The 12423-nt window shown below is 39.1% G+C and overlaps 1 protein-coding gene across 1 annotated transcript in view; it reads left to right on the top strand.

Moving 5' to 3' along the window:
• EP400 (E1A binding protein p400) overlaps positions 1–12423 on the top strand; it is a 141611-nt gene that overhangs the window by 84835 nt on the left and 44353 nt on the right. The window contains exons 20-25 of the mRNA XM_027844122.1: positions 45–181; positions 839–1025; positions 2199–2365; positions 3977–4161; positions 5072–5314; positions 7245–7409. Of these exons, the coding sequence (XP_027699923.1) occupies positions 45–181; positions 839–1025; positions 2199–2365; positions 3977–4161; positions 5072–5314; positions 7245–7409 (1084 nt within the window). The remainder of the gene's footprint in view (positions 1–44; positions 182–838; positions 1026–2198; positions 2366–3976; positions 4162–5071; positions 5315–7244; positions 7410–12423) is intronic.

The following is a 12423-nucleotide window of genomic DNA, read 5'->3' as shown; positions in this document are numbered from 1 at the left end:
CTAAGAAGAAGACTCACACGGAATTGTGTATTATATTTTTTCAGGTGACTCAGCCATTTATTTTGAGAAGAACTAAAAGGGATGTTGACAAGCAGCTGACGAAAAAATACGAACATGTGTTAAAGTGTCGCCTTTCCAGTCGGCAGAAGGCCTTGTATGAGGACGTTATCTTGCAGCCCAGGTAAAACACCCACTGCAGGGAGAGAGACATGATGTTATAAGGTGAATTAAAAAGAAATGGCATTGTACAGTGACTCACTTCACTTATCAAGTGTCCTTCCTCATGAAGCTTGCTTTAGTGGGAAGAGCTTTGCATTCAGAGGCAGAGGACTGGTTTTTGAAAATTCAGCTCTGCTACTTATTAGTGCTAGCTGAGTGACTGTGGAAAATTCACTTTCCCACTTTTTGACCTTAATTTTATCTTCTGTAAAACTGGCTGTGTGGTTGGGGCGGGAGGATGTTGAACCAAGAGAGATCTCTAAGGTACCTTTGATCCCTTCCAAACCTTCTGATCTGGGGATGTAATTCTGCAGAGGTTTGGAGTGTACATTCAACATTTCCTCTTCTGCTGCTATAGCTTTATCATTACATTGTTGTTTAGTTTACTGAATTTTGATTAAAAAAAAAAGATGATGTTTAGATTTTGAAATTGTAAGAGATAAACATTGGAATTGGTAGGAATGCAAACTTGACAATTATGTCTTTAAGCAGTTGCTAACTTATTTTGGAGAAAATGTAATACATAATTATTTTTCAGTAAATAGGAGAAGAGTAAAAAATCTATTGAAAGTCCATATGTAAATTGAACTAGGTAGCTTATCACTTTTTCCTTAAACAGAACTCAAGAGGCTCTTAAAAGTGGTCATTTTGTCAATGTCCTGAATATTCTGATGAAACTTCAGAGGATATGCAATCATCCTGGTCTGATAGATCCTAGGCTTCCCGGCTCTTCTTATGTTTTGGAAACACTGGAGTATAGATCTGCTTCTCTGATTTTAAAGGCATTGGAATGTGGTTTTTGGAAGGTGAGTAGAAAATTCATAAATTTTAAAACAGTAGAAGTGAGGTGTGTGTGTGTGTATGTCTCTGTGTGTGTGTGTCTGTGTGTGTGTGTGTGGAGTGGATACCTTGTGGACATGTTAGTTTGTGCTGGAGAATGATTGCCTGAGCTAAACCAGAGTGTTTCGAGTGGGATTATCTGAAGTCATTCTGTCACACCATCATCCATCAATTATTGAATGGTGCTTGTGTGCTTAGCCCTGTGTTATGCACTGTTTTCCAGATAAGATTAACAGAAGCAACACAATAGAAAAATGCAGTAGAATAGATGGAAGGGAAGGGGGTGGGGAATTTCAGGTGAAAGGAAAAAATGTTTAATGTTCCCCTCCTCTGTAATTTCATTGTTGTTCCACTACATGAGACCACCTGCCATTGTGTGAACCCCTTGGAAAATTTATTGTCATCTTGTTGGCCATCCCATTTTTTCTTTCCAGCCTCAGGTATTGATCTGTTTGCTTTATATAGGGGTCATTGTTTCTTTCATCTGGTTTCTTGCTCCTCACCACCAATTTACTTTTTATAAAATAAACATATAACTTTTCTTTAGGTTCCATAAGGGTTTTTGCTGCTATTAACTTCAGGGAGGTCAATAAGGGATTTAAAATAACCAATTTAAAGAGGAGAGTTAAGGAAATATTAAAAAGCTTATGATAACAGGCATATCATAACAGATGAATCATAAATGGTATTGAGCCTAATGACATCCTTTACTTCTGTTATCTCAGTATTCTTACTTGGGAGTCAGCAGACAGCTGGGAAAGATTACAGTGACTTGCTGCTATTTAGTTTGTGGGGGGCTGGGAGAAGGCAGGGACATAGTGAGGGAACCAGCCCATCTGGACTAGGCATGGCAGGTGGTAGGACAGGCTAAAGGGCAGGGAGGTTCTGAGGGGCCTCAAGAGCTAGCTAGAATAGTTGAGAAATAGAGATCTGTTGGATGCTTTTCAGGTAAGTGTGGCATATGGAGAGCAAAAAGATGAGTTTGGTAGCAGAGTATTAAATACAGTGGAGTGCAGGTCTAGGGGATAGTATGCCAGCAGGTCGCAAGATGCCAATAGGATGAGCATTATTTTCTTTACATCTAAAGGTACTGAGTACATGAGGTAAGTGCTTCTTCTCTTTTCCTTTTTTAAAATTAGGAAGCAGATCTTTCCATATTTGATCTAATTGGATTAGAAAATAAAACCTCTCACTATGAGGCACAAGTGTTGTCAAAGAAAAAGATAACTCGAAAACTTATAGAAGAAGTCTTCAGTTCATCACCAGCACCAACCAGGCCTAATGCAGTGAAACTTAAGCCAAGCAAGTAAGTTACATATCAAATGTGAGATTATAATAAAAAATGTTTAGTAGGAAGATAATGCTGAAATTCTTCCCACCTTTTAGAAGAGGATAGTGGAAAGAACCCAGGCTTACTCAGGACCACCAGTATTGTAGTGTTAATGAGCCCCATAACCTTGAATAAGTTATTTGGGCCCAGCTGCCTCAGTTTCCTCACTGCCAAAGTGAAGAGATTAGAATGAATGAATTCTTAGGTTCTCTCTGATTAGTACCTCTAGTTCCTCTTGTTTGTTGCCTAAACTTTGGGTATTGTGTATAGACACTTAAGACCTTGGGCTTCATTTTTGTCTTCTTTTTTATATTTGACCTTCTATGAATTGATGGGTGTTTCTACTGCCATACTTCTGTTTTCTTTGTAGCTACTCTCTGCAGTACCTAACTTGGGAGATATAAACAGATAATCTTCTCCCTTCCCCATCTTTTTTAGTTTAAAGAACTTTTGATTAGATTTGTAAGATACCTGGCAATTAAATTCTTATCAGCCTTTGTTAGGTATCCTCCATCCTCAGTACTGAAGACACCAAGTCATTGAGAAAGGTGAAATTAAATCCACTATATCATAATTTGTAAGGGTAGCTACGTGATGCAGTGGATAGAATGCCAGGCCTAGAGTCAGGAAGACGTGTGTTCAAATCTATCCTCATGCACTTACTAGCTATGTGACCCTTCCCAAGTCACTTAACTAAGCTATTTGCCTCAGTTTTCTTATTTGTAAAATGAACTGGAAAAGGAAATGGCAAACCACTCTAACAACTTTGCCAAGAAAACCCCAGTACTCAGTAAATTGTTATTAGCCCAGAGTTTTAGCCCTAGCCTTTAGCGTATCCTAAACTTGTTAGACTTTTAGTTATTGATAACCAGATTAATAAATATTCCATTGCAAAACCCCTCTTTTATACTCCCTTTCCTTAATAGTATCCTGAAGTGCAGCAAAACCTCTATAATGTAGACTGCCATAATTTGGAAATTAGAATCCTTTGTTTGACCTGTGCTAGGTATAACTTTACCTTTAAACCATCTCATAACACCTTTTGGAAGGTCCTACTTTTCTAAGCAAATTATTAGTGACAGGTTGTAGAGGACACTATATAGCTCACTTAAGGAAACATTTAGTTTCTTTTGTATATTATTTTTGTAAAAACTGGTACTGCTAATTACAGATTAGTCACATCACTTCCTAAAAGCAGACCAATAAGATCTCTTCTTGGAAACATTTGTGAATTTGAAAGTAATAAGAGAATCTTTAAAAATTACTCTATAATTCAGAGAGCACAGATGAGTGAGATTTTGCTGAAATTATATGGAATTGCTCCTTTGATATCTGAAATTGAGTGACATTTGAAATTGACTCATTCATGTACAATTACCAAATATCAACAAGCTTTCATAGCAACAAGGGTTTTTTTTTTTAATATATGATCTTTTTATAATTAGGAATGAACATGTTTTAAATCTTCATAAGCAAGACCCTTTTGAAACCAGAAGTACTTCCTCATTTGTTTGAAAGAACATGTTTTCTGTTGTCCTTGAACTCTAATTTGCTCTTTGCATTTTATCTTGGTAAACGCGTGTGTAGGTTGTTTCAGCCTGTGCAGTATGGACAGAAGCCTGAGGGTAGGATAGTAGCGTTCCCAAGTACACAGAGCTCCTCACGTACAGTGTCTGCAGCAGCTGCTGCTGCCGCCGCCGCAGTAACATCCCAGGGGCAAGTTCGAGGAAGATCGCCCATTGCCACATTCTCAGCCAATCAGGATGCAAAAGGTATTTCTGTAGTAGCTTCATTTCTTTTTTTCCCAGAAGTTCCCAAGGATCAAATTCAGTGCTAACTTTTTAGAGTGGTTTTTGTAAGGATGGTTTTACTGTCGGCCTTGTAATTACATGCAGACATATGAGGGAAGCTGCCCACATGGTTCATTACCCTGGAGATACCATATATATTGTTCCGAGCATTTCTTTTGGCCAAATGACAGAACTGATTACTTACCTGGACTTTTCCTTTTACTAATAATGATGCTGGAAAATAAAGGAAAAATTGAGCTTGTGTAGGCAAGTATATATTAAACCATGTTTGATGTATGTTTTAGCTTTAAAATTATTGAAACCGCATGATCTTGATTTTGTAAATTTTGTGTGATATCTTTAAATATAAATGGATTGTGTTTTTAAAAAGGGATAGAATTAAAGGGCAAAAAATAAAAGTATAATTTAACTTCAAGCATAAGGTTTTCAGTCTTATTTCCATCAAACTTCCCTGAGGTGCAAATTACAAAATCAGTTATCCCTGCATACAAAGATCCTTTGAAAAAACATGAAAGTGAAATTTATATTTGTACTTTACTATTTAGAAAATAGTTTGTATTCAGTGTTTAGGTTAACAACATGATTGGATTAGTCTCAATATTAATTTCCCACTTAACTCTGAAAATGTACTATTAAGATTGTTGATGAGCTCTTAAGTAAAAATATTTAGTAAGAATTAATAAAATAAAGTATTTCTCTCATATTCCATAGGCTATATTGGGCCTGTCCTGGAAGAGAGAAGAGTTCTCATTTGAGAAAAAAATGCGAAATAACTTTTTTCCTTTTTATTTCTTTAAAATACCGGTTTGAAATATTGTCCTTGATTAAGAACCTCTAACAGCTTTGCACAAACAAACCTTATTGATTACAGCGGCCGCAGCACAGTTTCAGACATCTCAGGCTCCTACCAGTGCTCCAAGACACCAGCCAGCAGCGACCTTCACCACAGCAACTAGCACAGCCAATCCTGTGAAACAGCGGGGTCAGAACTCAGCCCAGGCCTCCCAGCTAGGCCAGACCCAGCCCCAGCCCCAGGCCCCCTCGCACACCATCCAACAGAGTGTGCTTCCTCAGAGGCTGGTACTGACCTCTCAGGCCCAGGCACGGTTGCCTAGTAAGTGGCCTCCCCTTTCCAGGTTTCCCCAACTTTTTACTCCCAAGAGGTTGTACTAAGAACATTAGAATGTATGCCAAGCCTTTACTGTCCCTTACTTTTTCTTTTCCCTGAGCCCTTGTCTGATGTACTGCCTCTAGCCAGTACATCATTTGCTGCCATAATGTAAAAGGGAGAGTGATTTCTCCCAGGAGGTCAGTCAACAGGACCTTCTTTCCCTTTCTCTTATTCTGTCTTCTAATCCCCATACATTAGACTCTATGCTTTCCTCAAGCTGCTCACTGTGCTGCTTTGGTGTGCTAGGGTATAGTATGGGGACGAATAGAAATCAAGGTTTTGGTGTGTCAATTTCATGGCTCAACTGTCATAACAGAACCAGTTTAATCAAATGAAAGTTAATGGATCTAAATTTCAATTCTTTTCCAACTATGTGAATTGGCTTTAGGTTTTTTATTTAAAAAAAAAAAGATCATTTCTTTTTGGTAGGATGTTCTCTGTCAAATTTAAGCTTGGAGTGAATATTCAGAACCAGAAATGTTATAATATTATACACACACAGATACACACTCTCTTCTTTTCATTCTGCAATGCGCATTTTTGAGTAGCAAAATTGTGCAAGGGTTTCTCTGGATGGAGGAAAACCAGGTGAATTAGTGAGTGTAAAGAGACTGGTTCCATTTTCAAGCTACCCTCACATGTCTCCTTGGGGCCAGTCCCAGCTCGTGAGCTTGCCTGCCTTTATTTGTCTTAAGGATAAGGGCCACTTGAACATCGCCATCTTACGCACTTTCAAGGCTAGTTCCCTTTGCACAAATGAGTCCTTTACTTATCTGTCTTGGGGCTGAGAGGAAGGTGCTTGGTTGCATTGGAAGACAAATGGTCTAGACATTCTCCAGCCCGGGTTAGTTCAAGTTGAATTATGACTTGTGAACTGAGGAAGGACAACAGCGGCTGGGGATTTCTCTGAGTCCTGTTTCAGTTTCCTTCTTCTGTTCCTCTTCCTGAGATGTCCTTAGGCCAATGTTCTTTACTAACTGTTCTCTATATCGCACCACTAATAAGCCTGGTCTTGACTTCCTTGGGAGGAACATTGAGACTCGAATATCAACCATTGTATTAAAAAAAAGAAAAAGCTTCTCCTGTTAAAACCTGTGTACACTACCTTCTGAGCCTGTGTACATGTTACACATTGGGTTTCATTTCATTTGCTTTTCAAGTAAAGCAAGCATTTTAAGTAACATGAGCAGTTTCACATTTTATCTCATAGCTTTAAAAAAAATGTTAACTTAACCAAATGTTGGAAAATCTGGTGAAAATGTGAAACTTAACATTTCGAATAACATGTATATCAATTGATATTGTTCTTACTATACCCAAATTTTGAACAGGTTGATGCTATTGAAATAGTTACCTAATCTTTCTTCGGGATGTAATGTTCTCATCTTAACTCTATGAAATTTGCCATGGAATTGGATTGAAAAATTGTGAATTTTTACATTATGAGAGCTTCTGAAGATCATAGGTTGATATGCGAGCTTCCTGGTACATTGCAAATAGATTATATGAGCAAATGCACAAACCCTGTTTTTTTACTTCTTAGTTTAAAATAATGTGCTTTCTGAGTTTGTAATTGGGCAGAATAAAGTGAAGACATTCTTCATAGTTTGATTCAAAAATGGGTTGTCAGAATGGGTAGCTAAAATCTCTGCCAGTTTTGGTTAAATAGATTGACCAGAGCTAAAGTTTGATATTTTAGACTGGTATCCTTAGTTTTTGTACTTTTAAAAGAGCATTATTTTCTAAAAGTATTAGAAAGCAATGCCTGCTGAATGTTCCTGTGGTATCTGTCTTTTACACTTGCTGATTTGTGGTGATGCTTGTGCATCAGTGTAACATTTTCAGGTTTTCACAAAGTATTACATTTTAACAGGTGGAGAGGTTGTGAAAATTGCCCAGCTGGCTTCCATAGCAGGGACACAGAATCGAGTGGCTCAGCCGGAGACCCCTGTGACCCTGCAGTTTCAAGGGAACAAGTTTACTTTGTCACACAGTCAGCTCCGACAGCTCACTGCAGGCCAGCCCCTCCAACTGCAAGGTAAAATCAATTAATCAGTAAAATGACAATTAACATGATGAGATAGTTGGTATGGGACAGTAGAAAGGGCACTGGATGTGGAGTCAGAGAACCTGGTTCTTTTCCAAGTCTGATGCCTCTTGCTTGTATGACTTCGGGCAAGTCACTTAACTTTTTTGGGCTTTAGTTTCCTCATGTGTCAGAGGAGAGGTTTAGATGAGATGGTCTTTGAATTCCTTTTCATCTCTAGATCCTGATTTCCTCCTATTTGATTGCTCATTCATTCTTCCCTACTGTCTCTTCATCCATATAATGCCCTCTAACTGTGGATGTTTAAGATCTATCCTGGGCCATTTTCCTTCTCTCAAAGTGACCTCACAAGCTCCCACTGGTTTAATGATTATTTCTATATAGGTGACTCACAGATCTGTATTTCCAGTTCCAGTTTCTCCCTTAAGCCACAGTCCCATGTCACTGGCTGTTGGACATTTCAAATTGAATGGATCAGAGACATCTCAAACTCAACATACTGAAAACTGAACATATTATTGTTTTAATCAATCAGTCAACAAGTATTAGGTATCTGTACCCACAAACAGTGGACCCATCTAGTCAAAGACCCCAGCTTTTGGGTAAAGGCTCATTAATTAACAAAAACTGTTGGGGAAACTGGAGAGCCTACTGACAGAAATGAGATTTAGCCTAACACCTGATATCATTATGCCAAGAGAAGCACCAAGTGGATGTGTAACTTAAACATAAAAGGTCATATCATAAACAATTTAGAGGAGCAAGGAAGAAATTTTCTGTTGTAGCTATGGAAATGAAAGCACTCATGATCAGGCAAATAATAGAGAGGACAGCTGAGCATAATTTCATAGAGTTACATAAAATTGAAAAGATTTTGCAAAACAAAGCCAGTGTAGCTAAAATGTGTAGGGAAATGGGTAATTGGCAATAAAACCTTGCAGCAAGTTTCTCTGATAAAGGTCTCATTTCTGAGATACATAAGGAGCTGATAGAAGTTTTAAAAAATAAGAGCCATTCCTCATTTATAATCAGAGATTCTGAACAGGCAGAATTCAAAAGAGGACATCTGAGCTAACGAGAGTCATGAAGAAATGTTTCACATCTCTAATAGATCAATGCAAATTAAAGCCACTCTGAGGTCTTACCTTAGACTCATCAGATTGACAAAGTGGGCACAAAAAGAAGATGACAGATGTTGGAGGGGCTGCACGGAAAATAGGCTCATTAATGCACAGCTGGTAGAACTGGAATTAAGTCCAAAAAGTTAGTAAACTGTGCATGCCTTTTGACTTGGCAGCACTCCTGCCAGGCTATATGTACCTGGAAGAGACCCAAAATATTTATAGCAAATCTTTTTTTTGTGGCGAAGAACTGGATACTAAGGGGGTGTCCATCAACTGGGAAATGACTGAACAAATTATGGCATATGACTATCATGCTATAAAGGCCAGTTTCAGAGAAGCTTTGGAAGACTTCCATATACCTGTGCTGAGTGAAGTGAGCAGAACCAGAAGAACAGTTGAAACTAATAGCAACATTGTAAACACAAACAATTTTGAAAGACTTAAGAACTCTGTCACTGCAAGAACATGCTTGGTGATGGTTCCAGGTTCAAGAATGAGACACAGTTTTTAAATGAGGCCAATGTGGGAATTTGTTTTTTTGCTTGATGTATTTTTTTTTTCCTTTGCTACAAGGGAGAAAAAAAATTTTATATTAATCAAAAAAAATGTTTGGGTTTTTTCCTTTTTGTTTGAGAGGGTTAGATCACCTTTCAGGTCTCTTTCAGCTTAAAATCTATGATTCCATTACTTTGCTGGCTCATTACGCATGTCAGTCAGCATTTATTAAGGGCCTACTATGTGTCAGGTATTGTTTTGAGCTCTGGGGATACAAAGAATAGCAAAATCCCTGTCCTTGAGGAGCTTATGGTCTAACGGAGGAGACAACATGCAAACAAATATATATACAAAGCAAACTATAGAGGATAAATAGAAAATAATTAACAGAAGGAAGGCAGTAGGATTAAGAGGGGGTTGGAGAATGCCTCCTGTAAAAGATGGGATTTTAGTTGGGACTTGAAGGAAGCCAGGAAGGTCAGTAGGTGGAGTGGAGGAGGGAGAGTATTGCAGGCATGGGGACAGCTAGAGAGAATGGCCAGAAACTAGAGATGGTCTTGTTGGTGGAACAGCCAGGAGGCCGGTATCACTGCATTGAAGAGGATATGGCAGAGATTAAGAAGATTAGAAAGATAGGAGGGGGCCAGGTTATGAAGGGCTTTGAAGACCAAACAGAGCATTTTTTATTTGCTCCTGGGGGTGAGAGGGAGCTGCTAGAGTTTAGAGGGAGAGAGAGAGTGTGTGTATGTGTGTGTGTGTGTGTGTGTGTGACATTATCAGACCTGTGCTTTAGGAAAACCACTTTAGTGGCACTGTGGAGGATGAATTCGAGTAGGGAGAGACTTGAGGCAGACAGATGCTAACCCCCCCTCCCCATACCCCACTTCCCCTTTCCCAAAGAAGGCTATTGCAGTAAGCCAGGTGTGACGAGATGAAAGTCTGCAGTAGAAGGGTGGCAGTGTCAGAGGAGAGAAGGGGGTGTATTTGAGAGATGTTGCAAAGGTGAAATTGATAGACCTTGACCTAGCTTGGACTTCAGAGGTGAGACCTAGAGAGGAGTTCAGGGTGACACTGGGATGACTCCTGACAAACAGGATGGCATGGCTCTCTACAGTAACAGGGAAGATAGGAGTGGAGGAAGGTTTCTGTTTTGGACAGGTTGAATTTAAGATGTCTATTAGATATCCAGTTTGAGATTCCTGAAAGGCCATTGGAGATGTGAGAATGGGGAAGGGAAGGAAATAAACATTTTTAAGCAACTTACTATGTGCTAGGCATGGTGCTAAGCACTTTACAGATATTATCTCATTTGATCCTTATAACAACCTTGTGAGGCAGGTGCTTTTATTATCCCCACTTTATAATTGAGGAAACTGGGGCAAGTAGAGGTTAAATGATTTGAGCAGGGTAACACTACTAGTAAAAATCTGAGACCAGATTTGAATTCAGATCTTCCTGACTCCAGGTCCAGCTCTCTATCCACTGTATCACTAGCTGCCTGGAGGTCAGTGAAGAGGTTAGGGCTGGATAAGTAGATTTGAGAATTATCAGCATAGAGATAGTAATTAAAATCCATGGGAGCTGATGAGATCACCAAGTGAAGTAGTATATAGGGAGAAAAGAAGAGATCCTAGGATAGAACCCTGAGGGATACCTACAGTTAGAGGGTATGATCTGGAGGAGGATCTAGCAAAGGAGACAGAGAAGGAATGGGCAGGCAGGTGAGGAGAAGCAGGAGAGTGTGGTGTCCCAAAAACCTAGAGAGAGGAGAGTATCAGGGAGGAGAGGGTGATCAACAGTGTCAATCACACCCCCTAACTGTGGGTATTCCCCAGTGCCCTATATTCTGTTCTCTTCTCTAACTATACTGTCTTGCTTAATGATCTCATGAACTACCTCTACCACTACTTTAATGATGATCTCTGTGCAGAGAACTCACAGATAATATGTATATATTGGGCATGCATGCACATGTGTATATGTATATCTAGCCCTAATCACTCCTCTTGAGTTTTATTCTCACCATCACTAATTGCCTTTTGGCTCTTTCATACTGGATGTCTTAGAAACCTCTTGAATGGAATTTGCCCAAAGCTGAGTTTGTTTTCTTTCTCCTTGAAACTTCCTTTCCTCCACATTTCCCTATTTTTTGACTAAGGTGCTGTCATTCTTCTAGTCTCTTGGGTTCATAACCACCTCGGCACCATCCTTAGCTCCTTATTGTTCCTCACTGCACACATCCCATCAGTTACTAAACTTTGCCCTTTCCACCTCTACATCTCTCTCATCTTCTTTTATAGAATTGTAAACTCTTTCAGAAAAAGTCCTTATAACTCCAGCACCTAAAAATGCCTGCCACATAATTGGCATTTAATAATGTTTGTTGATTTATTGGAATTACATCTTCCTTGATCAAATTTGAAATGCTTTCAAATGTTGACATGAGGATACTTGTACAAAATATTTAATGTTAAAAAATTTGACAACATGTGGAAAGCCTAACTTGGCAGTTCATGCCTGTCATCTCTCCTACCACAAAGGCTGAAGTTGGGTTAATCCCTTGAGGCTGGGAGTTCTTAGATGTAATGGTCTATGGTGATCAGCTGTCTGCCATAAGTTTGGCATTAACATGGTGACTCCCAGGGGCTGGAGGAAGATGGTTACCAGGTTTCATAAGAAGGGGTGAAGCAGCCCTGGTCCAAAGTAGTCAGAGTTCTTATGCTAATGAGTAGTGGGATCAAACCCATAAGTAGTTCCTTTTCTTTCAGCTTGGGTGAGATAGGGAGTTCCAGTCTTTAAAAAAAGTATATAAGACATTCTTTATACTCACACCACGTATATGTTAACACCTGTGTAGTATATGGTAGCTTTTCAACTCCGTGAACAGCCTCATGTACCTATTACTGAATACCTAGAAATGCGTTCACATTTTTGGAAATAAAATGGTAGCTTTTCAACTCCGTGAATAGCTTCATATACCTATTACTGAATGCTTAGAAATGTATTCACATTTTTGGAAATAAAATATGGTAATAAAATTTGCATTGTATGTGTATCTGAGATATCTTCTAAAATTGTTCTGAGGCTTCTTCAGTCTAGGTTTTTGAAGGCCCTGTCAGGAATCCAAAGCCCTTACAGGTATTAACTAGCAAGCTGGAAGGTCTACAAGTACAGGTTCATTTTTCGCCTGTAAGTCTGATGTCTGTGACCTACCCTAGCTAATTCTGGAGTGGCTCAGTACCAGGTTGGCTATAGAGAGGTTGCTTTTTTTGGCCAGAGGTATCCTCAAAGGTCATCTGCCAAGTTAAAGAAGGGTCACGGTTGCACTGTAGAGAAAACTATCATTGAGGAAATTACATATTTTTTAGGCATTGAAGTAAGTGGTA

This window comes from Vombatus ursinus, unplaced genomic scaffold (genome assembly GCF_900497805.2).
Source record: "Vombatus ursinus unplaced genomic scaffold, bare-nosed wombat genome assembly UNPS02014935.1, whole genome shotgun sequence".
NCBI lineage: Eukaryota > Metazoa > Chordata > Mammalia > Diprotodontia > Vombatidae > Vombatus > Vombatus ursinus.
Note: the sequence above shows the minus strand (reverse complement) of the source record. Positions and strands in the feature narration are given on the sequence as shown.